The sequence below is a fragment of the Rattus norvegicus genome, chromosome 16 (assembly GCF_036323735.1).
Source record: "Rattus norvegicus strain BN/NHsdMcwi chromosome 16, GRCr8, whole genome shotgun sequence".
Classification (NCBI taxonomy): domain Eukaryota; kingdom Metazoa; phylum Chordata; class Mammalia; order Rodentia; family Muridae; genus Rattus; species Rattus norvegicus.
Genome location: NC_086034.1, coordinates 84458163 through 84485352, shown reverse-complemented (window position 1 = coordinate 84485352; position 27190 = coordinate 84458163). Strand labels below are relative to the sequence as shown.

General features: G+C 51.2%; 1 protein-coding gene and 1 long non-coding RNA gene across 11 annotated transcripts in view; one reads left to right on the top strand and one right to left on the bottom strand.

Moving 5' to 3' along the window:
• The first annotated feature begins 593 nt into the window (after nucleotides 1-593).
• Nucleotides 594-27190, top strand: part of Arhgef7 (Rho guanine nucleotide exchange factor 7) — a 111637-nt gene continuing 85040 nt past the window's right edge. For 4 of the 7 annotated variants that reach the window (XM_063274984.1, XM_008771380.3, XM_063274985.1 and 1 more), the window contains exon 1: nucleotides 594-1323. In XM_063274984.1, coding sequence (XP_063131054.1) covers nucleotides 955-1323 — 369 coding nt within the window. In that variant the 5' untranslated portion in view covers nucleotides 594-954. 7 annotated transcript variants of the gene reach the window in all.
• On the bottom strand, nucleotides 1443-27155 carry LOC134482534 (uncharacterized). 4 transcript variants are annotated; one of them, XR_010058769.1, is made up of 3 exons: nucleotides 26345-27146; nucleotides 23553-25804; nucleotides 1443-22646 (listed from the first exon to the last, which is right to left on the bottom strand). It is a non-coding gene; the product is annotated as an uncharacterized LOC134482534 (long non-coding RNA). The 4 variants fall into 4 exon arrangements; XR_010058767.1 differs by having other exon boundaries at nucleotides 25392-25804; nucleotides 26345-27086; XR_010058768.1 differs by having other exon boundaries at nucleotides 25426-25804; nucleotides 26345-27079.

Here is a 27190-nt window from a genome sequence, read left to right as displayed (position 1 = left end):
TTAGGTGCAATCGATGGTGGTGATGGATGCACCTGGGAAAATACAGAGGAGAGGGTCGAACCTGCGATCCTTTTCTGACAGCATCGCCTGGCTTCTAGCCTTGTGAAGTTACAGGGTGAGTGCCTGGCTCAAGGGGAAAGGTCTCCTGGGACATTGCAAGCTCTATTTTAAACTATGGAGGAGTGCCAGCCAGCAGGGAAAGCATAGGGCCATGGGCTGGAGTAAATGGGAATCCATATCATATCGTTTGACGGTGAGCTCCCACCTACCCCCAGGCTCCTGTCACATCCTTTGCGCTGGAAGAGGATGCCCAAGTTCCGGGCCTAAGCGTGGCCAGCACGCTCTCCAGCAGACGCTGCTCCCCCTTTCCACGCACACCCACCCGAGGTTGCGGTGTGCTCTTGATCGCTGGACACGTCACCGTCAATTTCACGAGGAATCATGAAAGGCTTTTGGCTACCGAGGTCGCCCGCGTCCCCCGTCCCCGCTCCTCCCCGTACCCCCATCCCCACCCCCACCCCACCCCCACCCCGCCGTCAGTGGCCTTGCACCCAGCGGCGCAGCACCGCGTCCGCGTCCCCGACGCTCGCTCCTGCCAGAGTGAGACCCATCTGGTCACAGATCTAACGAGCATGTGCGTGCCATCCCCGCCGGCTGGCGAGGTGGCGAAGAGACGCCCGCGCCCCGCAGTCGGCGGGCAAGCTCAAGAGAGCATTCTGGGAAGCGCTTACTAATCGCGCGCCGCCCTACCCACAAAGGCGCGCAGCCCCGGGGCGCGCGGGCGGCGCAGGTGAGCGGGGGGCGCGCCAGCTGTCGTGCGCCCGGGCTGGCGCGGGGTGCGCGCGGGCGGCCGCCGCGTCTTTCTTCTCCGGTGATGTCATCGGGCGACGGCGGCCGCGGCCGGGGGGCGGCGGCGGGGGCGGTGCCGGGCGCCCGCAGGTTCCTGCGCCGCTAATGAAAAGGCACTTGACAGCGGGCCAGGGCGCGCGCGAGCCCGCGGAGCCGAGCGGGACCTGCTGGGCCGGCCGGGCCAATCGCCGGCGCGCGGCCGCCCATGGGCGCGGAGGCGGCGGGGGCGCGGGTGGCCGCGGCCCGGGCCGCTCCGAGGTGATCGCGCGCGGCGCCCCCTCTGTGCGCGCAGCCCGAGCCGCCGCAGCGATGAATTCTGCCGAGCAGACCGTTACGTGGCTCATCACCCTGGGCGTGCTGGAGTCGCCCAAGAAAACCATTTCGGACCCGGAGGTCTTCTTGCAGGCGTCGCTCAAGGACGGGGTGGTCCTATGCCGGCTGCTGGAGCGCTTGCTGCCCGGGACCATCGAGAAAGTAAGTGGCCATGGCGCGGTCTTCGGGTGGGTCCCCGGCCCGGGCGGGCGGCGGGCGGCGGGGCGCGCGGGAGCACCTGGCGCGCGCCGGCTCGGGGCCCGCGCGCCCTCCTTTGTGCGCGGACCCGGCGGCGCGCCAGGCGCGGGGACCGGCGGCGGGAGTTCGGGGCGCCATTGTGTGCGGGGATCCGGGAAGGGGACCCGCCCTGTGAGCACAGACAGCAGAGGGGGCCGCGGTGACGCTCGGGGCCGGCTCGGGGTCACGAGAAGGAGAGTTGGCTGTGCGGGCGGCGGTAGGGTTCTGCTCCACCCTAATGTGAAGTTGGGAGGTCGGCTTCGCCCCTCGCCAACACCGATCAGAAAACCTCATCTCTGTGCCGCGAAGCTTTCTGCGATGGCTTTGTTTGAACGGTTTTCGTCGCTGGCTTTGCAGTCTCACCCTTGCGTTGAATGGACCGGTGGCTGGGCATGTTTAAAGGATGCATCAAAAGCCAAGCGAGGGCCGAGCTATTAAATGACTTACCGCTTTCCCTATCAAGGGGATTCCTCACTCATTCAAGCCTGCAGAACAGCGCACACAGGGTATTAAAGCCCGGACTTTTTGGGGGATGGATCGGAATTTTCATCTTCAGTGCCTGCTATGTTTGGAGCAGTCTACTTGCTGCTGCAGGCTGGTGGCTCCCTGGCGCTGCAGTGTGAACCTTGACCGCAGCTCTGGGTGACCAAAGTTTGTTTTCATCTGCAAGCTCACAGAGCAGGCAGGGTCAGGGGTTGGGAGCGCTTCTAAGAACAGCCAGCTTTTATAGGTCAAAGTAAAAAAAAATACTAAAGTCCCGTGTCCAAGATTATGCCAATACACAGTTTACAAGAAAACTTGAGATCCTTAGTAACTTAAAAGATGTTGAATACAGAAATGGAAGTTCCCCATAATTAGGAAGAAGTAGCATTCCTTAATGGAGCGCGCGTGCGCGCACACACACACACACACACACGCACACACACGCACGCACGCGCACGCACGCACACATGCATATACACACACGCACACACATGCACACACACGCACAGACACACACACATATATGCACACGCACACACATGCACACGCACACACACGCATGCATGCACACACGCACACACGCATGCGCGCACGCACACACACAGACACACATGCACACGCCCAGGCCCTAGGCAGGACAATTTGTTAGTGTGTATTAAGTGACCTGAAAAAGCAGACATCGTAATTTTATTCATAAATTGGCATGCTGCAGTGTCAGTCAGAAAACATTTAACATGAGTTCTGCATGGGTACCACAGGTTTTAGGTATTTTCCTGAACATTATTATGAAAAGGACATGCATCTAAGAAGGACTAACTGATGTGGGAAAAGCTGTTTATCAATGAGGCAGATCACTGAGTTAAGATGGGAAGACTGAAGAGCAAGGGTCTGACTTTCCAGGCACCGAGAAAACCCGGCTGCTGTCATCTGGCTGTTGGTGCCCCTTGATAATAAAAGACAGATGTCTGAGTGAGATACATGCTAAGGTTCTCCAAAACAGGCTTAAAGAAAGCCCTGCTCCGTTTCCGAGGTGAAGCTGTAACAAGATTCCTGGGCCATGTCAACAGACATGTCCCCGTCACTCCGCACCGCACTTGCCGTGTTTGCAGCATTAATATGGTCGGGCAAACTTCAAGATTCATATTCTGTTTTAAATTCTAGGAAGGTTTCCTAAGGAAGCTGTAGTGGCTCTTTCATTTCTGACGAGAGAGAGAGACAGAGAGAGACAGAGAGACAGAGAGAGACAGAGAGAGAGACAGAGAGAGACAGAGAGAGACAGAGAGACAGAGAGACACAGAGAGACACAGAGAGAGACACAGAGACAGAGAGAGACAGAGACAGAGAGAAAGACAGAGAGAGACAGAGAGACAGAGAGAGACAGAGACACAGAGACAGAGACAGAGAGAAAGACAGAGAGAGACAGAGAGAGACAGACAGAGACAGACAGAGACAGATAGAGAGACACAGAGACAGAGACAGAGAGAGACACAGAGAGAAACACAGAGACAGAGAGAGACACAGAGAGACACAGAGAGACAGAGACAGAGAGAAAGACAGAGAGAGACAGAGAGAGACAGAGACACAGAGACAGAGACAGAGAGAAAGACAGAGAGAGACAAAGAGACAGAGAGACAGAAAGACAGAGAGAGACAAAGAGACAGAGAGACAGAGACACAGAGACAGAGACAGAGACAGAGACAGAGAGAGACAGAGAGATGAATAAAAGAGGTTAGCCTCCGGCAGCCAGACCGGTGGCCCCAAACACTCTGAGACTACAGCCGAGTGGGAATTTCTTGGGTTGGTGTTTTGTCTCCTTTTGTGAAGGCTGATGACCCCGTACAGATACTCCCTGGCTCTGGGGTGAGGGAGTAAAGTGTCTGAAGTACTGGACTCCATGAGCTTGCATCTGCCATGAAGTCATCTGCGTTTAGCAGTGCCTGTGTAATCACATTTGTCTCAAAGCACATGCGTGGGGCAGCTTTCGCTCGCAGGGCGGAATGCCAAGAGGAAGGGCCTCTCTCCTTAAAAAGGAGATGGAGCTGAACGTTGGTGTGGCACTCCAAGGGTCTTAGCTGGACCCATTGCTACTCGGACATGCTGACACCGGCAGATTGTGAGCAGTGTGGGACTTCCTTTTTGCAAGTTCATAAGTTTAAAATGAGGTTCAGGCCTGGGAACGCGTGCAGAATGAAGACTTTCCATGTGTCTTTTATTAAGAGCACGTCCTGTTCTGTTTCACAATGGGGTTGGCTAGCGGGGACGGGACATTCTTTAGGCTCCAGCTCAGGCAAAGAAAATGGTGGGTCAGGGTCCCTTTCCTGGAAGCCTCTGCGTTTCTTCTTCTCTTTGGAGATGGGGCGGGGGGAGAGCTCCAGACTGGCGGTAAGAGGCTGCTTGCTGCTGCCTGCCTTAGCTCTTGGTTGCAGGAAAGAGGAAAGCTGGGATTGGCAAGTCACCTCAACTCTGGGGATCAAGGTCTTGCTCTTTGATTGTTCTGGGGAGAACCAGACCCTGAGCTGGTCCCACATCCCGTTCCCTCCCTCTTCTGATCCCAATCCTGCCTTAGCTACCATGTCCCTGAGCCCCAGCAGCACCATCCTGGCAACACCCCCCCCCCCGCCCTTCAGACATTTCTGGGTTATCTTGTCAAAGGAGGCACACCCTAGATGCAGGGATTTTAGAGGAGAGAAAGCCACCAAGCATATGCTAAGATGCTCTTTTAATTCTGCTGTGAATGCAGTGTGCAAAGTTACTTAATTGCCATGAAAACCTCCAGGGAACTTTGTTCCTACTGTGTGACCCTGAGTGGGTTAGGGAAACTGTATGCAGGGCACATGGTGTTCTCTGTGGGAGATCTGGAGTCACCAGGATTTGAGAGTGTGTTTGAAATCAGGGGTCCCCCCCGGGATATGCATTTGTCTCATGGTCTGGAGGCCAGAAGTTTGTGATCAAGGTGTGGCGTGTGCTTCCTGCATGTGCTGGGGCACCTGCCCAGGCCTTCCTCACATGGCCAGAGATCTCTAGTTTCTGGAAACACAACTGCTTGATGAAGTTCTCTCTGTGGCCAAATCTGTTCTGTCCAGATCTACTCTAGGTACCCTACCCAGTATGAGGGCATCTCCTCAATTACATCCGGAATGACCATCACCAGATAAAACCACATTCTGTGGTCCTGGGGGCTGGGACCCCCCATGTATGAGGTAGAAAACCACAGTCTACCTCAATCAACCTGTGAAGAACTTTCTTACCTACTTCACATTGTGGGAGCTAACTTTTGGCATTTTTAATTACCTAAAACAGTTTTTAAATTTAGATATATGTTAATTATACCCTTTCCCTCTCCCCAGTCCTTCTAGATCCTCACCCCCAACTTTAAAACCTTTCTCCAAGAGCAAAACCCCAGCACAACAACTTCACCTTCCCCTCAAAAAACTAAGAAAACAAAATTAAACAATATCTCAAAGGCAGGGCAACCCCACAAACTGTAACCAAACAAAATAACGGGCTCCAGACAGTAAAACGGTAGAGTCTGTTATATGTTGGTCGGCTACTCCTGGACATGCGACCTGCCCTGAGAGGTTGATGTACCTGGTGTCACTCCATTGGAGAGAACTGACTTCCCCTTTCCTAGCAGCTCAGTTGTTAACCTTTACTCCAGCGGCTAGGCTTTTATTTTTTTAAATTTATTATTTGTATCTGTTTTTTCCTTGAGCTTTCATGTGAGATTTTACTTTTTTAAAAGATTTATTTATTTTATGTTTGTAAATACACTGTCGCTGTCTTCAGCCACACCAAAAGAGGGCATCAGATCCCATTACAGACGGTTGTGAGCCACCATGTGGTTGCTGGGAATTGAACTCAGGACCTCTGGAAGAGCAGTCAGCGCTCTTAACTGCTGAGCCATCTCTCCAGCTCTGGCTAGGTTTTCATTAATTAATTAGCCTTTACCCTACTTGCTAGGCTTTCATCCATTCATTAATTCATTCCCTTAAAATATAGACTAAAATTAGATAAAGCAAAAGCTGCCACATCAAAGTTGGAGAAGACAAATCAACAGAAGGAAAAGAGTCCCGTGCCAGAGACCTGCCCATCCCAGCACCCCGGAGCCCCATGAAGATGACAGGAAAAGCTATAATACAGAAGCAGAGGAGGGACCTGGTGTAGGCTGGCATGGGCCCCACGCATGCAGCGCCAGTATTGAGTTCATTTGAGCTTTGCTTATGTTGACCTAGAGGACTGTGTTTTCTTGGTGTCCTCCATTCCTGTCTTCCCCATGTCTTCGCCATCTTCTTCTGCAGGGTTCCCTGAGCCCTGAGAGGGAGAGGGATTGGATGGAGACATTCCAGCTACCGAGAGATGAGTGTTCCAGAGTCCTTGCATCATGGCAGGATGAGGTGCTCTCTCTTCATTCCCTTCTGCTGCAGGAGGAAGCTTCTCTAGCGTTGGTTCAACAAGAAATCCGATCTATGGATACGACAAAAGTATCGCCAGGCGTCATTTTATCAATGGCTACATTTCCCCCCTCTTTGTTTAGACCAGTAGTGTTTGGTTTTTACCCTAGGCCCCTGGGCCGTCTAGTCTCAGGTTCTTGGTCACCCAAGCAGTTTGAGCTCCATCTCCTGGCGTGGGCCTTAAATCAGATCAGACGTTGGTTGGTTACACACACAAGCTTTGTGGCGCCAGCATTGCCCTAGCCCATCTTGCAGGGTACCGTTGTAAGGGGCGTGTTCATGGCTGGTTCGTTCACATATCTCTTTGGTACCAGAGACTCTGGAACTTAGGGGTGAAGGCTTTATGTAGGCACCAGGCTCGACATCTGAAATAGCAGGTTTTCCTTAAGGGTCTAGAACAAGAGGAGGCACCGCTAAATGGAAGAACAGTATGAGGCAGAAAGACAGGTTTTGTTGGGCGAGATGGACATCTGGCCTGACCTTCCCGACACGTGACTTGGACTGTGTGTGCTTCCTGTTCCTACAGCAGCCAGGAACCCTCTCAAAGGCCTGCTCTTTCGTTTGATGCAAGATTTGCTTTTGGGTCAGCCTTGGGAGCTGGTAGGAAGAGATAGGCTATCTCCCTTGGGCTAGGAAGAGAAAGTCTCTGTGGTATGTGAGCAGACAATAGAAATGGCCACTCAAGAGTGGCACTCCCTCTGGGCATGGTCACCGAGCAAGCACATGCTCAGTGGTGGCTGTGGTGACATTATTAATGACTTGATCACTCAGAGCAGGTTGTGTAGAACGGAGAACATGGGCGCTCTCATGGAGATGGGGAGCACGGTGACTCTCATGGAGATGGGGAGCACGGTGGCTCTCATGGAGCCGGGAAGCATGGTCGCTCTCACGAAGACAAGGAGCACGGTGACTCTCATGAAGTCACGTCAGTTGACTGGCTGTTCGTTCGGGGAAAGTTAGGAAACAGACTTCATCCAGACCATCATTAATGAGAGCTCAGCCACAAGTTGGCCTGGAGTAGAGTCTTGCATGCTGAACTTTGCAATAGCTCACACTGTTTCCTTTAACAGCACGTGACTTCAGGGTGCTGCCTTAGCCCAGAACCAGCAAACATAGCAGGTGGTTTTGGGTTTCAGGCCTGGGGATGAGTGAACTGGAACTGCCCTGTTCTACCAAAAAAAAAAAAAAAAAAAATCACACCAAACCAAAACACTTAAATTCAGTTTAACTCTGGAACTCTGGAGAGATTTCCTGACTGAAAACAAAGAAGTGTTTGTATTGGCATGTGCTGTGCACACCCACCTACATGTGAATGGGCAGCCGCACATGCATGTGCACATACGCAAAGCTATATGCACACTTGCTGGTGTGCATGTGCATGTATATACACACAGATGCACACAAGGATGTTCACACATAGGTCCACACAGAAGCACGCACACACACAGAATACATGCATAAAGGTATATGTATGCGCACTAGCACACCAAGCACACCCACGTGGGATGCATACATGCATGTGCAAACTCAGTACACACAGCAGCGCACATAAATGTACATGTACAAAGGTGTGTGTGTTTCACTGGACGTGTGTATGTTCGTGTAGGTGCACACACACATGTGCACATGAGTGTGCAGGTGAGCTTGCTGCAGCACACACATGTACATATGCACATACGCATAAAGGTGCATGCATGCTCACTAGGTGTGAACACTCATGTGGACACATGTGGACACACAGCCAGCTTGGGACAAGCGAGTGGGAATCATGGCTACTGGTGCCCCCAGGGGTGTCGCTGAGAGAGCTCTGAGCCTGGGTCCCTCGTGTGCTGTCCTGGTAGGATCCTTCCTTCCATCATCAGGAATGACCAGAGCTTTCCTGCTGTACTCTGTCTGCAAGAACTGCTTAACTTTCGTTACGGCTAAGAAAGCACCTGCCCATAATCGCAGTGTCTCGTTTACTTCCTCAGTGCACCTTTGAGAGGGCTCACTTTGTAGAAGGGGACACTGGCATGGCAGGCATCTTCCCCCGGGTCACCCAGCTTCAAAGAAGAAGGGAGAGTCTGCCCGGTCTCAGGGGAGATCAATAGTCACGGCCTTCAGGAACTTGCAACCCAGATTGGAACACCATAGAGTGCCTTGGGTCTGACCTAAGAATTAGGTCCTGTGGCACTGTCCCGTTCAGGTGAGGTCAGGGGAGGGAAGGGCAACACTGTAGGCCTACAGAAGGACCGTGGCAGCAGTGGCCAGCGTCATGGCTTCTCGTGCAGTTTGCACGCAGCCCTAGCCTGATGGTAGGGGTGCCCTGCTGGGTACATCCTTTGGCTGTGTCTCCTCGGCAGCAGGCCTGTGTCAGTCCTCTCAGGCTCCCCTTCCCATGGACTCCAGGAGGGTGGGCTCTGCAGTGACTCTGTAGTCTGAGTCTTGCTGTGAAGCTTGCACATCGTGTCAGCGGCTCTTGAGTCTCTGCACCACCACGAGTGTACACATGGGTGTGAGCAACCGAGGGGAGGCTGGAGTGGCGTGAGGGTGAGCAGTTTATTTGCTCACACATAACTGGTCCCTGTGCGATGCAGTGTGGGGCTGGGCAGGGCTGTGTGTCCTTCGTCACTTTTAGCTTCTGAACCAGGATTCCATGGAAGATTGCTGGAGGGGAGGGCTCACTGTCGCTCTGTGTATGCAACTCTGCCACATGGAAGCCAGATACTGCCGCTCCCCGGGTCTCTTGTCCCTTCCTGGAGATCTGTAAGGTCTGTTCTTGTAGGTCTTCCAGGGCCAGGGAGACTTGGATTCATGCTGTAGTTCTTGGGCTGCATGACTTTAGGTCCTCTGTCCGCCTTTACTGTGTGTCAGTTTGCACAGCCCTTATGGGCAGGAGTGGCCTTTGGGGCCAGCAGAGTGTCCCCAGGGCTAGTGAGAAGACATGCTGGGTGTTGAGAAACTGCTGTTCTGTCCCTGAAGCTAGAATCTAGGGTGTAACCACAGAACCACCCAAATCCAGAAACAATGCTTTATTCTCTTAAGGGTCGGATTCTGGTAACTTTATCTTTTGGAGGATGGGGGTTGCCTCCCTGCCTTTCCTGGATAGACCACTGTCATTTTGGGGAAGGGCACAAGATTCAACTCTAGGCCCCTGTGCAGCTGCTGCTGGATGCCCAGCTGCTGCAGTTCAGGCTTCCCGGATCGAGCTTCACGCAGGCTAAAGGCCATAAGTCATGGTTGGAAGGAAGGCAGGCAGCTCTGTCTGTGCCACAGAGAGAGGGCTCTGGGCTGCTGTGGCTTCCTGCTGTCCTCCCTCACTGCCAGTCAGCTTAAGAAACTGTGTTCTCAGCCTCTGCCCTAAGCTGTGGCCTCCCCAGCCGGGCTGATGCTGCTAACCCACTGTGCTGCAGTCCCACAGCCAGGGCAGTGAGGTGTTCACACAGGACATCGACAGAACCCCTCCCAAATGGACTGGCTCAGTTAATCTGGGTGGGGGAGTGGCTCAGTGGGTAACGTGCTTGCCGTGCCCAAAGGGTTCTGATCTGCAAGCCCTACAGTGAAAACTGGGCACGGTGGCACTTACTTGTAATCCAAGGTCTGGATGGGGGCTGGAGACCAGAGGATACCTGGAGGGGCCTTAGCTCAATCAGTGAGTTCCACAGTCAATGAGAAACCCTATCCCAAAAAATAGTGATTGAGGAAGACACCCAATGTTGACCTCTGACTGACCTCCACATACCTGTGTGTGCCTGTACACACACATACACACACACACACACACACACACACACACACACACACACACACACACGGAGGGAGGGAGGGAGAGAGAGGGGGAGAGAGAGAGAGAGAGAGAGAGAGAGAGAGAGAGAGAGAGAGAGAGAGAATTATTCAAACATAATGTGTTTGTCAGGCTTCTATTACAGGCATGCTAGCAACAGAGGACCGCCTCTTCGAGGACATCATGGGCGACCTGCTTCGGTCTTAGGTGTGGAGTGTTTGAGCCCACTGTGTCAAGGATGCAGAAGTCATGCAGCCCAGATGTCTCCTTACACAGTCAGGCTAACTGAGGGTAGGCAGAGAGAACTGTGTACATTGGGAAAATTTCAGTTTCAGGAGAACTGCTCTCACACTGGAGTCTTAAGTAAATGGCGCCCACAGGACTGTGCTATAAGTCGCTCTCGTGTAAAGATCTGGGAGGACGTTAGCTCAGGACGCCAAGCAAGGATGGGTGTGGGGGATTCAGGAAATGACCCCAAGTCTCCGGCCTCTCTACCACCGCAGCTTTTCTTTTTAGTTACTTGTTTTTATTGAAAATAGATTCTCCTCTCATACAACACATCCCAACCACAGTTTTGCCTCTTTCCCCGTTCCCCCAGATCCACCTGCCCCACCTCTGTTTCCTCTTCAGAAAAGAACAGGCCTCCCAGAGACAACAACCAAACAGGACAAAACCAGATACAGTGAGACAAAGCAAAAGCCTCCTGTGGAAACTGGACAAGGGAGCCCAACAGGAGAAAAGAGTCCCGAGAGCAGGAGAAGAGAGAAACTCCCACTCCTGTCGTCAGGAGTTCCAGACTTTTTAAGCCAAGACGACTTTACTTAGGTCAAGAGGTGAAACCGACTTCTTCATCTGAACATGAGTCCGTCTAGATGGGGCCTGGCCTGTGGGAGGGCAGTAACATCTGCTGCTGGCTCTTTGCTTGGTTGTCTTAGGTCTGTGCTCCTCTGCTCCCCAGAGACTCTGGCCCACCGAGAAGACGAGCACAGGACAGTGGCTGGGGGCTGGGGGTCACATGGAGAAGAGCCCAGTGGTCCTCATCTGGGCCATCCCAGGCTGATCAGTCAGAGCCGGAACACACCTGCATGTGTGTAAGGCTGTGAAGACTATGAGCTGCAGGCCAGGGAAGTGGCTCAGTTGGGCGATGGACTGCCCTAGCCCTGGGGTCCATCCTTAGCACCCCATGAAACTAGGTGTGGAGTGTAGACCTGTGGTGTCCGCAGGAGGAAGGCGGAAGCAGGATGCTCAGAAATGCAAGGTCATTCTCAGCCACACAGCAAGCGTGAAGCCTGCTTAAGCTGCAGCAACTCCTTTCTTAAAAAACAAAAAGTTAATAAACATTTAAAAATAAAAAAGCTCTTTGGTTAGGAGTACAGGTTTTCAGAAAATGCCGGTTGCTTTTTTTTGGACACATGGCTAAAGAGTGACTTCGTCGGTTACTTGGAGTAAGGACGTCACAGTGATTGTGACAGAAAAGGAAGGGATTGGGAAACAGGCTTTAGGTCTGATCGCCTGTGCTGCAGGCTCACAGGAGGAGGGAGACACTCAGGACACTTCATCCCCGCTGCCCTGATTTCTCCTGAGCCATCTCCCGGTGGTGTTGAAGAGCTTGCTTTACTTAAGATCTGTGATGTATAATTAATCTCAGGAAACACCAGTGTGGGTCACAGGCTTTTCCCACACAGAAACATGCTTTCCGGGTACAGTGATTTGAAAACAAGCATATGGCCACAGGGATAGACTCGTGTCAAAGGGTGGACTTCTAGGCCATGTCACAGATGCCACATTGCTCCTGGACAGGAGAATGGGATTAGCGTCCTCAGACACTATCAGCTGCTGACAAGTACACGGGCGAACTTATCCATGGACTTAGCCTCGTGGAGGAAGCTCTCCCAGGAGTGACCACAGCTTCATCATGTGAGGTTATACTTGGGGAGATATTGAGGTGCCCAACACACAGGATGGTCTCCTGCGGTCTGAGGGGGCTTCGGTTTGAGGAGACTAGAATAAGCGAACTTACTTACACCAAGGGAGGGAACAAGGGTGAGAAAGACCAGAATGGCTTCATGAAGTTAGCTTGTGGGCCAGCGAGACCCAGACGTTGAGAGGTTCTTGGCACCTGGGAGGTCTTGGACGCCTGCTCCCTGACTGTCATCGTGTCGTGAATATATTGAGTCCCAGCATAAATGATATGGATTTCATTTGGAGACTACGATGAGAAAAAGAGGAAGAAAGTCAGAAGGCCTGTGAACATTCAAAAAAGCCCGCCCACCATGAAATAACAAAACAAATGACTCAAAACCAAATGAAAAAGACTATTAAAAGACGCATGGAAAGAGAAACACCAAGCAGAGGAATGACGAGAAGATCCCACAGGGAGCAGTCCCTGCCTATCTGCTGGACAGAGAGCAAAAGTACTTTCCAACAGGATTAAGAAGAAATGAGAAGAGAAGGCGGGAAAATGGAGGTCCCTCTACCCAAAGTTCATGCCCAGGGAGAAACAGAAGTATTGAAAGTTATTAAAACAGGAAAAAGAGAGAAGAAGGCTTGGAAGAGGACAGTTACTAAAGTCTGCCCTGTTGGTGATGGTTTGACACGGAAACCACCTAAATACGAAAGGTTCATTAGGCCAGTGGGCCTGCATTTCCAAAGAAGCCCGTGTCACACACCCTGAGCTGAAGGCCACCTTTTGCGTGGTGTGAACAAGAGTCCGTTGTCCCCATCATATACAACTCTGGGCGTGATGACCAAAGGCGCAGGGACTAAGGGAATGTGAGTTGGGCCTCGTGACACAGGAGGAAGGGTGGTTTGGGGAAAGTGTGCCCAAGTTACCACAACAGGTGCATAAATGCGGTCTTGCTGGCATGGCAGTGACTTCATACATGTCACTCCGGTCACTACCAAAGAGTACACGGGAAAACACCATCGCCATGATCTTTCTGAACCCCCGCGCGGCCTTACCCCGTGTGCAGTCATAGAGAAGTATTTATTAGATTGCCCTTAAAAAAAAAAAAGAGCAGAAAGGAAATCATGGAATATAAAAGTCCTACAGAAGAACAAGTCCTAGAGAAGCTGCACCTGATGGAGAACAAAGGAGAGAAGACACAGCCAGCGGCGTGGGCAGAGCCCACTGGTAAGAGGGCTCATGGTGGGCGTTGCTTCAGGAGGGAAGCTGTGCCAGTAGGTACTGCTCCTTTGCCAGTAAATTCCACAGCTTAGACAAAGTGCACAAGGCCCCTGGAAAGCACGAACGTCCCAAGCTTACTCGAGAGGAAGCCAATGACCCAAATAGTCCTACATTTTGTCTGGAAATCAGGTTTGGAGAGGAAAACACCTCCCATAAAGAAAATTCCGGGTGAGATAATGTCCCTGGATGATTTACCGAGTGTTTTGGGGGAAAACAAAGCCAGTTTTTCTTCATAAAGTCTTCCAAAACTTCCAGGTAAAGAATATTTCCTGCATTATCCTAAGCAGTGAACCTCACCCTAAGGACAAACTTGACAAAGATATCGTAAGGATAGATATCATCAACCTATGACCTTCATAAACTTAAGGGTAAAGCTTAAAAAAATGAATCTAGTGGGGGCCGGTGCAGTGGTTAGGAGCACTGGAGAGCTGGTGCAGTGGTTAGGAGCGCTGGAGAGCTGGTGCAGTGGTTAGGAGCACTGGAGAGCTGGTGCAGTGGTTAGGAGCGCTGGAGAGCTGGTGCAGTGGTTAGGAGCGCTGGAGAGCTGGTGCAGTGGTTAGGAGCGCTGGAGAGCTGGTGCAGTGGTTAGGAGCGCTGGAGAGCTGGTGCAGTGGTTAGGAGCGCTGGAGAGCTGGTGCAGTGGTTAGGAGCGCTGGAGAGCTGGTGCAGTGGTTAGGAGCACTGGAGAGCTGGTGCAGTGGTTAGGAGCACTGGAGAGATGGCGCAGTGGTTAGGAGCACTGGAGAGATAGCGCAGTGGTTAGGAGCACTGGAGAGCTGGTGCAGTGGTTAGGAGCACTGGTTATAATGTAGCCCCAGGAGTCCGGTGCTTTCTTCTAACCCCTGTAGGCATTGGATGCACATGGTACACACACATGCAGGCAAAACACCATGTTCATTAAAAAAAAAAAAAGCCTCTAAGCATTATGTATGTTCATTACCACGAGGGACCAGTCTTGGGAATCATGTTCCACAGCTGGAAACCCATCAATATAATTGACCATGTTAATAATCTACAAAAGAAAAACCACAGGATTATGTCCATAGATGCAGAAAAGCATCCAGAGTCATCCATCATCCATTTCTGAGACAACCTGCTGGCTACTCGGGTGAGGAAGAGAGGTGACCTGGCCTGCAGAAGGGGCTGCTGTGGGATCCACAGCCACTGGTGTAATCAGGGGATGAGCTGCTTCCCCCCTGCTTAACCCTGCCATGATGTCTGAGAAGGAAAGAGGCCTCAGTGCCCATCTGGAAAGGAGGTAAGGTTTCCTTTCTACATAGACACCACACCACGTAGTTGCCTGTATAGAAAGTTGGATGTGTACCATAAAACAGCCAGAAGAACCAACAAGGGAGTTTAGCAGGACGTATACACAAAACACAATTGTATTCCTGCAAAATGTATTCAGCAAAAAACGGTTTGAATCTGAAATAAAAAGTGTCAGTTGCCATCCACAGCGAAAGGACAAGGAAAACCAAAGTTGGAGTCGGGGAGAACCTTACCGATAAACCCGAGAAGGCAAAGATCTGTCTTCATCGATACTGCCTGTCTTAGTGAAGAGAAACCATGACCAATGCAACTCTTATAAGGACAACATTTAATTGGGGCTGGCTCACAGGTTCAGAGGTTCAGTCCATTATCATCAAGGCAGGAGCATGGCAGCGTCCAGGCAGGCATGGTGCAGGAGGAGCTGAGAGTTCTACATCTTCCTTTGAAGGAAGCCAGGAACAGACTGAGCATCCTCAGGCAGCCAGGAGGAGGGTCTCCAAGCCCACCCCACAGTGACACACTCCCTCCAATAAGGCCACACCTTCTAACAGTGCCACTCCTGGGCCAAGCATATGCAAACCATCACACTGCCCATGGATGTCACAATGAGTGGCACGGGACAGTATCCATCACCCGCTTCTGTAGGGGGAATGGGACTTTGGCTCACCACTCTGGCTGTTCTGTACGTTTGAGTCTCCTTGGGAATGCAGAAGACGTGCATAGTTTTAAAGGCCAAGGTGACTACCGTACTTGCATTATGTTGGGGGTGGGGAGTTGAGGCAGAGAGGCTCCCCGTTCATTTGTGTCTTTCTCACGAAATCTTGTGTGAGTGTTTACTATGTTCCAAGAGCCGTGGGGGCGGGGTGTGTGTGTGAATAACTGAAGAAACGGTGTGAGCTGGCTGTTCTAGGAAGGAGCTATGTGCTCGGACCGCAGGAGGCAGATTTCCAAGTATGCACAGGAGCAGGACCCGGCTGACCCTTGGCAGATGGGACCGAGGTGTGGCTTAGGGAAGGCTGCAGCCTCACAATGAGCCCTGGCAGATGGTGGCTATGTGGAGCAGGGGACACATGCACTAGATAGAGGCCCTGGTTGGCCCAGGGTGACCTGGTTCTCTAGACCTGTGTCGGATGGTCCAGGCCTGAAACAGAGTGTTCTCTGAGGGATAGAGAGGGAAGACAGCAGAGGGCCTGCTGGGCCAGGCGTTCTCAAGGCTTCGAATCACGATTGGCTAAGTGTTTAGACAGCAGTACTCCTATCATAGGGTAGAAAACAGAGGAGGGGCAGGGTGAGAGGGCAACAAGAGAAGACGGTAGTGGCCTTGATGCAGGCTACCTGGGAAAGGCCTTTCCAGTCCCTATTGATCTGTGGAAGCTCAGCAGGACCAGCCACGAGAGCCCTGGCTGCTCCGTGGGGTCATGAGTGTGATATGGGGCATTTGGTAGCAGTGTCTGCAGAGCTGTGGCATCGGGGACGGGGGCAATGGCCAGTTATAAGTCTGGGAGTGACAGTTTAGAGACAAGGCTTGGAGCTGTAGGCAGATGAGATTTCACAGGGGCCATTATACACTGCAGGTGTGGGAAGGCCCAAGGCCACGACAGAAATGAATGACGGCCAGAGAGTACCTAGGAGACCAGGAGACCAAGGACCGTGCCCAGGGCAGTCAGGCAAAGGCCAATGGCTGGAAGGTGGAGGGCAACAGAGCCGAATGCTGCTGGGAGGTTGAGGCGTGTCACCGAAAGACTCATCACCATGAGGGAAGGGTGCCCCACCTGTGTTCACTCAATGTCCTCAGGCTCAGTCAGACTGGCTAGGGCCGCACTTATCTTGGTGACCTTGGCAAAGGCCCTGTGTTGAGGAGATGGGTTGAAGGAGAGAGCCTGGAGCTAGCAGGGCATGGCGGGCGGAAATGGAGGTGCAAGAGTATGTTGGTCTCACTGAGCAAGAGTTCAAATATCTGAATGCCTGCAGAAAGCAGGTGCGGGAACTTACAGCATTTGTGGCGGACTCAACTGGAAGCCCCGCCTTCATAAACCGTGTAGGGAATTCGTCAGCAGGAGTGGACCCTCGGGTACGTTTTTCTCCAGGTAGGTGCTCTACCAAACTGTACTCTGCCCCAGCAGCTCCAGGGACATATGCCTAGGGTATGTTTCTTTTGTGTCCCATCTTTTAAAGTCTGTCCCTTTTTCTTCACAGTGAAGAGTCCTTGGGTTAAGTCCAGCATGTGCTGTGCTGATTGTAAACAGTTATGCCCTGAGAACTTCCAAGATGGTCACCTTCAGCTCACGAATATACCCGTGCTGTGTCATTAGGCAGTGGGTGGCTTTTAAGGGAAGACTGACCCTGCTCTAAAAACGCTGTCTGCAGTGTGTGTCTTGTAGTCGACACGTCAGAGTCTGGGTCTGGGAGACGTCAAGCATTTCATGGATGCCAGTGTAGAGTTTCTGTCAAGCTCATGTTGAAGGTGAAGGTCATTTGTTACAATTCCATCTCTCCGTGGACCCCTGGGCTTTGTTTCTTTCTCCACGTAGTAAGGGCTCACAGCGTGTCACATAACCATGGCAACCAGGGAGGGGAGCAAACCAACAAGTTGTTTTGTCGGATCAGCACCGCTGAATACCATGCGATCGATGTGAGCGAGTCTCTCGGGGATTATTTTTCCAACTTGAAGCATTAAAACCAGCTTGATCCAACCCAGTCCAGCTCCGTTTCCATGACTGAGGAAACAAATGCCTCGAGTTTCGCTGCTTTCCACCTTCTCGCGAGAGGCCTCGAGGAGAGTCACAGTGGGCATGGCAGAGGTATCTCATTACTGGGTTCCTGGCTGGCCGGCTCGTCCTCTCCTCTCCACAGAGGTGGCCTAGCATATTAAAATGTCAGCAGTCTCCAGTGTCACTTAGGAATCACGGGGTTTGCATTTCCTCTGTCATGGTTGGTCACTTCTGTTACCTTTGGCTCAAGTTGGTTCTGGGTTAAAAACCCCAACATTGGCTCATGAAATCTTCGACTGTTGGTTCTCACCGACAGAATTCCAGATCTCACAGGCTGGGGCCAGGCCTGAGAACCTGCATTCTCACCAAGGTCAGAAAGAAGGCTGATGCTCTGGGGGCCCTCAGTTGAGAGCCATGAGCAGCCTACTGAAAAAATCGTGAAGTACCAGGACTATGTGCCATAGGGACTCTTGCCCAGGTGAATAGACTGCATGGCCACCCTAGAGGGGCTCCTCAATGCCCAGAAGTTCCTTCCTAGTGTCTTTTGTGCTTAGACAGTGGAATCCCAGTGTCTGCCTGGGTTGACTTCTGCTGCATTGGGATGTGGAGGCAGGAAGAGGGGAAAGAAATCCTGTTTGGGTTGGATAGGGGTTTTGAACTTGTTTAAGAAGAGGAGTCCCTATATGTGTCTGTGCATCTAAAAACTTCCTCTGGAATGGGAGGTGTACCATCTGCTGAGAGACCACACTCGGGACGCTGGTCCAGGGGTCTGTGATGGAGTCTACTCAGCATTCAGGGCCAAGGGACCAAGAGAGACAAGGCCCTCTAGAAGTGCCCCCAAACAAACAACAGAATCTGTCTACCTGGATTCTCTCCTAGCAAGGCTTTGTGGGGGATCATAAACAAACTCCTGGGTGTGGCTGTGGCTTGTCCACTGTACCAGTCTACTGGCCTCCTTTTGACGTGTTTTTCTTTGTGATGCATAGGCAGGCTTCCTGTGCTCCCACACTGCCTCTAGGGACATGAGAATGGTTGTCCTTGCTCTGGGCTATCCCAGTCCTCTGTCTGAGGAAGCTAGTGGGGCCTGGTTTAAGCTAGACTTCCCATTTCCACACAGACTGAGACTAGCTGGTAGTCACGTTAGCTCCTCGTAGGCTATAGGTCAGCCTCTGCTGAGAACCAACAGTACTTGTCCCAGCAGACCACAGACCACTGAAATGCATAGGACCCTCTGGGGCCCTCGAGTCTTAGCTCCGGTCAACACACACAGTCTTAAGGGGCTTTGTGGAAGTCCTGTGGTCAACTTTTGTCTATTGAGATGATTCTAGAGCCATGCCCCGGGGAATCCTGAGAGAGCCATCATGAGGAAGCTTTGAGAAACAGCAATGGAAGAGAAAGAACATCTCCACAGAAAACCAGACTGCAGAAAGAGAGACCGGTGGATGGCTCAGGTCTGAGAAAAGAACCACCAAGGTCAATCTCCTGGCAGGGGCTCAGAAGTAAGCAGGGAAGCCAAAACTTACCCCAGTCAATGGAAAGATTTCTGTGCCCCAAGTACTGTATGTGAGGAGGCTATGAATCAGAGTTCACAGTAGGTTACAAATTAGCAACATACAGTGTTATTCCTATCACTTTTTTCTCCTAAGTTACATCTGTAACAAAACTAGAATTAGGTGTTTAAGGTGCCTGCTCATCACACACTGGGGCGGAGCTGGGGCAGGGTATCTGGTGGCCGGGTGTCTGGCTTATGTATCTGTTATGAATCTTTAAAGATTTATCATATATGAATACAATGTAGCTATCTTCAGACTCACCAGAAGAGGGCATCAGATCCCATTATAGATGGTTGTGAGCCACCATGTGGTTGCTGGGAAGAGCAGTCAGTGCTCTTAACCTCTGAGCCATCTCTCCAGTCCTCTGTTATGTATCTTATGAACAAGCAACACACACAATATCTCCCCAACATTTCGAGGTAATGCACATTAACAGAAATGGCTTCAAAGAAATAACCAGAACTATATTAAATACTGCTTTAATAATGACCGCAATACTGAAACAAGTACGGATTATTCTCTCAAGGAGCTTCTGACACTGAACGGTAGGAATCAGTCTTAAGAGCTGGAGCACCAAGGCTGGTAGCACGGGGAATCCGGGCAGCGGGTTAGCGGGACCACAGGCATAACACACCCTCGAAGCCTGTTGCTAATCTGGGGAAGAACTGAGCTAAGATACTACTTGTGGAATTATAAAGCCACCTAGGGAACTGACCCAAGTTAATTTTCCCAGCTCTTCTTTATCTCTGTCCTCTCTGTATTGGAATTTCTTATGTCCTTTCTTTTAGGAGTTTGAGAGCACCATGTTTGGGAGAAGTTAAGAGACATAAGGAATGAACAAAGCAGTTACAAGTTGAATTTTTAGAGATATTGTAGGTGCTAATACTGGATTTAATGTTTCAGATTTAATTTGTTTTCTGGGCCTTGTAGTGATTCAGTAAACTCCTTAGCTCTGTGTAATAATTTAATTGTACAACCCTCATTTGTTCCTTTAAAGTCTAGACTAGTCTGTCTGCCTTTTAAACTCGTTGCAATAATGTTGCCAAAATATTAACACATTAGTAAAACTCTTCTTCTTTTTTTTTTTTTGGTTCTTTTTTTCGGAGCTGGGGACCGAACCCAGGGCCTTGCGCTTCCTAGGTAAGCGCTCTACCACTGAGCTAAATCCCCAGCCCCCAGTAAAACTCTTCTTAAATAGACAAAAAGTAAGCAGGGATGATGGAGGAGGCAGAGGTGCTAAACCAAGGACACGTCTGCAAATATGCCCAGCAGGAGGGAAGTTGAGAGAGTAGCCAGGCTGTCCCCCTCCCCTGGAGCTACCTTGAGCTGAGCCAGCGCTTGTGAGCTGGTGCCTAGGTCAGCGTGGGCAGCCGCCCTGCTCGCCCCTTCCCCTCTGTCTGTGTCAGCCTCCGGTCCAGCCTGGCTCTGTGGTTCCTCATTGCTCTTTAAAGTCGGTTTCTCCTGAAAAGTCAGAGTTGTTGAGGTCTACATAGAGTCCTCACATGAAACTTAGGAGACCATGTAACACAGCCCAAGGAAACACGCAGATCTCAGGGGCGGCCACATCAAGGCAGGTGAAGGGGCCAGCGATTTCCCTCAGTGATAGAGGGGCGAGCTTTGAAACCAGAGCCTCTTTGGCAGCAGAGGCTACGTCGATGCCCTGATACACCTGCAGGAAGTGGATCCCCCAGACCCAGTGTGCGCATGTGTTGTGTGACAAAACTTTTCCTGGGGAGACACACATATGCATCTGTCCCCCCCCACCCCAGATAGGGAGCCCAAAACAGACAGAAGTATGGATACCACTAAAACCCAATTTGGTGGGGCAGTGAGTTTTGATACAGGAATATGGATGAAGGGATGCAGATGCAGAAATGACTGACCGGTGACATCACCGGTGACATCACTGGTGCCCACCTCATATGGGTGGGAGTTCACAAGCTAGGAACCTGGAGCTGTGTGCACAGCCTTCAGGCAGCTCGACAGGTTGGAGAGTGTCCTTCCCAGGTGCCTTGGTTCCTCAAAACCTCCTCCTGGCAGCGTTAGTTTCTTCCAGACTGCTGGTCTGGCCTCAGAGTCTCCTTTGCAGATTAACTGCACCTGTCTGAGGGGGACTCCCAGCTTCTAGTACTTACTCTTGCAGGCCTGCTGAATCTGGTCAGTTTAAGGGACTTCCTGAAGCTATTCTGAGTCGATCACCTTCCTGCTTAAGGAGCTTCCCTGCCGGATGGAGTGTTGCAATCTCAGAGGCAACTGTCACACAGCAGCATGCCAAGAGCAGGGGAGCCCTAGGGCAGCAGCCTGAAGCAGAAACAGGCCAGGGGCACCCAGAAGAGTTGTGGTCTTTAGGTAAAGCCAAGAGGATGGTTCTTTCCTGTAACATTTGCTCTCTGTTTCCAAGGAGACGGTTTAAGGTTGTTTTAAGTCTTACATCAGAATGGTCTGTCCTAAGCTTCAGTTTGGGTGGATAATGGACCATGCATCCCAGCGGCCCTGGGGTGAGCATCCATTGCTTCGTCCCTTCATGGCTGTCTGGTGCAAGTGCACACTGGTGCCCAGACAAGGACAGAGTCACGGGAGGTGTGTCGCAGGCTACGGGCCAGGACTGTTGACTTTTTGGAACCAGACGTTATAACTGCCATCAGCATCATATTTGGGGCTACAGTCAAGGCAACATTGGCAGTTAGAGGTTTTTAGACATGGGTCCTTAATTTACTAATTCACTGAAAAAAGTATCAAGCGCCTAGACATATCATATTTGCTTAAATTTGTCCCTCTGATGGTTTGAATGAGACCGGTCTCCACTCTTCTGTCTTTATTTTGCTCCCAGTGGTGGACGGTTTAGGGAGAATTAGAAGGTGCGTCCTTGTTAGAGGAGGCGTGGGCTTTGACTGAGCTCTCAGCTACTGCTCCAGCACCATGGTCCCCACCATGATGTCCATGGACTGTAACCCTCTGGAACTGTAGGCAAGTCTCCAATCAAATACCTTCTATAAATGGCCTTGGTCTTGGTGTCTCTGCACGGCAGTAGAACAATAAGGAAGAGAGTTCCCAAGCCGTTTATTACCGAAGAGCTCAGGGGGATAAATGAAGGGACAGAATCATCACAAGACACCCCAGGTTCTCAGCACAAGATTTATCTACCCCAGAGGGGTAGGGAGTAAGAGACAAAGACAGGAGATGGAGGATAAAGGAGAAGGGGAAGGGAACAAAGGAAAGGGGAAAGGGATGTTTGCCCAGGAGGGACAAAGGACTGCCTCTGGATAGAGAGGAGACAGACATGCCTATGGGAAAATGGCCGATGCTATGAGGGTGAAAGGGGAAACTTGTGTTAGTATGAGGTATTTAATTTCATTAGGCATGTTAATCAGGTGAGCCAATGGGGGGGAGTTGATTGCTAGGCTTCAATGCTTTGACAGCTGGACCTGGTGGTCAGTCTCAGGAGGAGGCAGTAGCCAAATAAGGGAACAGACCTTGGTGAGTAGCTTTAGGAATGGAATCCAACAGTTTAGCCAGGCACAGAGAGTGGGGGAAGGGCAAGGCTTACCAGAGTGTGCCCGTCCCTGCTGGAGCCCCTCCGACCCATCTTTTGTTTTATTATTGAGTTTTATAATTAGGTATTGGGCAAGTGGGCGTCATTCTCTCTGGCTGCTTTCTGCAGCTGGTCAAGGCCGGGAAGAACAGGCTGTTTCAGTCGATATCCAGGTTCCATGGGACCATCTGAGGTTAGGGAAGTGCACTCCGTGAGGGTGGGCCCCGGATGTAGATTCTGAGGAGACGATTGGTGATTGGCCCTGGAATTGTTGGAGCAGTCTGTAGTTGATCTGAAGTCTGGTGGGACAGACAGAGACAGAGGTAAAGTTAAGGAGTTTAGAGAAAAAAAATCTTTTAATCTGAGATGTACATTTGAAAGTTTTAGGCCCATCGTCCTGGTGGTTGGGATGAGGAGTCCCAAGACCAGAGGATGCGGATGAGATTTCACCCTTAGGAAGAAGCAGGCAAGGAAACAGGCCTAACAGGAGAGAGGGAGGGGGAGGGGGAGGAGGAGCGTGGGGAGTGGGGCAGCTTACACCAGGAAGTCAGGGTGGCTGTTCCTGAGGTGTGTCAGCTGAACAGAAACCCGTCCAAACACCCTGGAGGAGAATGATCTGGCTGGGAGGATAGCAAGTGTAAAGGTCTTAAGGTAGGAGAGGCCTGACCAGGCCCAGGAAGAGCAGGGCTCACACGAGTGAGACAGCAGCTGGCTTGATGGTGTTAGGGTGGGAGCCTGAAGTGACTGAGGAGGCCGAAGCAGATGGCCGTGATCAGAACTGTTTGAGGTTCCCGGAAACATTGAGCACAAAGTGCAACCAGTTCCTGTATCGTACCCCTCTGTCCCCCACAGCCTCCCTGTGCCAGCATCCCTATAGGCATGATGTGCTCGGTACAAATAATGGTGAATATTGATATGTGATTATTGTCTCGGTTTCCCTCTGCTGCAGCAGAGATCAGAGATCAGAGCTTGCTGACCCCAGGGATAGAGGCCACAAAGGTGGAGATACCAGAGCCACCCTCGGGAAGAGCTTTGGTGTCACGTCATAGCACGGCAGAAGGGCACGTGAGCACTTAAGGGGCAGAGAGAAGCAGGCCAGGCTCCCCCTTTTCATTAGACACCCCTCCTGCTGTGGCTGTTAGCTTTTCAAGAGGTCGGATATCACCATGAGCTGCAGGGACATTTAGATAATAGTGATTAGTCACCCAGGTCCAGTTTCCTAGGCTCCTCTCAGCTTGAGTCTTGACAAGTGTGTGATGGTGTACGTCCACTCCACAGCATCAAAGGGCACAGCTTCGAAGCCATCCTCCTATAGTAGTTCCCATCGTGTCTGTGGACATGGCCTAGATGGATGCATGGTGGTTTTTCCCTGTTGTCTTCCAGGGCGGACTCTTACTTTGATCCTGTTGCTGTGATCTACAACGTGGGTTTATTTGTCTTACAGCTCTCAGGTCACTCCATTACTGGGGGAAGTCAGGGCAGGAACCTACAGGCAGGAAATCTCAGGTGTTGGATCCCTTGGAACCAGAGTTACAGGTGGTCGTGAGCCACCGCAGATGGTTCTAAGTGCTGGGAATCGAACCTGGATCCTCTTCAAGAGCAGTCAGTACTCTTAAAATGCTCTCCAACCCCAGAATAGAGGTCTTTGGGGTCTTGCAAATATCTTTCCCCAGTCTGTGGCTTGTCTTTCACTCTCTCAAAGGATTCTGGCTTTTTCTTCAAGAGCTGTGGGAGCCTTAAAAGACTTTGAGTAGAGGAGCGAGGGCGACATCAAGTTATAAGCCACGGGATGTCTCAGTCATGGAAACATGGACGCAAGAAATAGCTCATGTGTGTGTTTGGAACCTTATTTTTAACCACCGAAGGTCAAATTTTCAAAGTGTGCTTCAAAAAGAAAAAAAGTATTTCTCTAGGACGCTGCCCTGCACACCGAGCTCTCTCTCAGCTGTGCCTGTTTTATTTCAGCTACACTGTGCTGAGTTCAGGAGCCAGGGGCCTTTTATCTCTTTGTCACCCCTGACACTAGTAGATCCCCGCTGGCCTCAATGATGTCCTACAGGGGTTTAGTTTGCAAGCATGCAGGCCAGTGTCACTCCACCCTTCTTGTCCTGCCTTCCTTGAGCATGGGTGCCGTCCGCTATTTATAGAGCTGCACTTTGCCCTGCACGCCCTCAGCTGTTCCCAACTCATGGCCAGCCAGCTTCCTGAGGGGCTCTGTGGGTTTCGCTGTCTCTTGCCCACTGCATGCCTGCCCTCTCTGTGTACTGCTCCTCCCAGGTCCCCATAAGCAAAGGCACAGTGAGGTCGCCTCCTTGGGTGTGGCTTTCCGATGTCTATCAGCTACGAATGAAGCTTCTTGAGCAATTTCAGAACACACGCAAAACCTCCCTCTCCATCTCTCTTTCCCCCTCACACCCCTCTCGTATACATCATAATAATGATAATAAAAGCAGAGGCTTTCTTTCTGTACCATCAGTCAGAGAGCTGAAAATGTTGTCAGTGCCAGTTTAAGATACGATGCGCAACAGAAGAAACAGACGCTAAAGGACCCAAATGTCACAGAGGTGGAGGAAGCAGCAAGGCCTGCAGAGGTGGCTCCGAGGTTGAGAGCACTGACTGCTCTTGCAGAGCACCCGGATTTCATTTTTAGCACCCACACCAGGCAGCTCATGACCACCCGAAGCTCTAGTTCTGAGGGATCTGACACCCTCCGTCCTCCGAAGGCACCTATACAGGCAGGGTGCATATAAACACATGCATGTAAATACATGCATGTAAACACATACACGTCATGTGCATGTGAAAACACACGTCTCCTTTTAAACAGAGGAAGCAGTCAGCCAGTTAGGCTCCCAAGATACCATCCCACCATTGATGGGCATTCACTAAGCCAAACCCACAAAGAGAGATGACAAAATTCAACATGAGCCATTAAACCTTCAAGGGAAGCCACCAGACACAGACTCAGTTTGAGCTATGACTCTCATCAGGTTTTCTGTCTAAAGCTACACGAGTGGCTTCCTCGGAGGGGTGGAGTGACTTACTCTGCCCACGCTGTTGGGTATTAGAGTAGGATACCTGCCCTTTCCAAGTCGCTTTCATTCGGTAGTTCCCACTCCATGGCCTGTTTATGTGGCGCTCCTGGGAAAATGCTCTTCTGGTTCACATGATTTCTCTCTAAATATTTTCTTATCCACTTTAGGCACTGGCATGCCTTTGGGATGCTGGCCTCCTCTCTGCTGGGCTGGACATGCTTGTAGAGTTGGTGGGAACCAGGTCCCGGAGGATGTGGGTTAAGTTAAGCTTAGCCTGGGTCATGACTCTAGTGTTTCTGAACTGTGGTGGGAGTGGCGGCTGTATGTTTCTGTCTGCCGTTGCTCATTTTAGTCTGACCAGTTTTATCCAATCAGAAAATGTCTAGTCTTCCTCCTGGTGGCCGTGGCATTCTGTCTGGGAGCTGGATGTTGGGAACAAGAAAAGCAAAAGAAAAATAGACATTATTAAAGGCTTACATTTTTTCCCCCGGTAAGTTTTCTTACTAAGCCATGTGTCTTTGAGAAGGACTTTATTTAACAGTTGGCAGCAAACCTTGGTGACTTTTGCTCGCTGCCTCTTTTGCTGTCCAGTGGATTGGGGAGAATTGTCTGCAGACCGGCTGGGAGCCCCGCTCACACACGCTCACTCTGTGCCGTGCTGCACAGTAAGCACAGCATGCCTGGGAGAAGTGGGATGCTGGATCACTGGGCTGGCTGTGGTGGTTTAATAAGGCGTGTACTGCAGGGACCCCTACATGAGGGGCTGTGCACTAGGCAAGACATATTGAGCTGTGGGAAGGGTGACGGGTTGGGGATAGTTATTGTCCTCCCCCTTATTAGAAAAGCCACACTGTACTCCATATTTCTGGTCAGTTATATAAAGAAAGCCAGGGGCTTAGGGGGAGCAGGACCTCGTTGTATACACCTATCTCACCCTAAACTAAATATCCTTCTGCCTTTACCTCATGAGTCCGGCCATTACTGGCCCACACCATCACAGCAAGACTCTTAGGTGCTGAGCGGTGGTGGTCCATCTTGGGGAAGCATCATAGTTTTTACTGATTTCTTTTCCAGTTATCTGATTCCAGCTGTCCCTGGGAAGCTCTCCAGGCTATGGTCGGTTGCTGTAGAGAACAGATAACATTAAATGGGCGGGCGAGGCTGAAAGAGCCCAATTGTGAGCTGAGAGATGAGGCTGTGCTCACAAGATCATTATTCCCCATAGGCCTGTGTGTGTGTGTGTGTGTGTGTGTGTGTGTGTGTGTGTGCAAGAGTCTTGGAGTAAGCCTGAGTGTGGGTGTGCATGTGTGTGTGTGCAAGAGTCCTGGAGTAAGCCTGAGTGTGTGTGTGTGTGTGTGTGTGTGTGTGTGTGTGTGTGTGTGTGCAGGACTCCTGGAGTAAGCCTGAAAATAGATTCCAGAGCTGTTGTCATTGAGAGGGGACTTCCAGTAGAAGCTGGGCTTCAAAGAAAAATCTAGTGTGTGGTGTGACTGTTTAACAACTGGCTTCTTGGGTGGAGTCCCTGAGTTCTGGTGTTTGTTGATTCCTGGGTACCAGTGTGATGTCACTAAGTGCGGAGCTGGGGTGAGATGCTCACAGCTCTGTGACATAGTGCCAGCACACCATGTAGCCAGTACCACCAGTGTCCAGAGGGAAGGGTCTCCCTATTTCCTGCCAGGGTGTCTTACAGGCTGAACCCCCTCAAGGCTAGAGAATGGGCAGCCTGAGAGACCATGTCTCTGCAGACACAGCTGGCTGATGAAGCTCACAGCATAGTTTGGGACAAGTCTTGGCACCTCTTTGAGTAA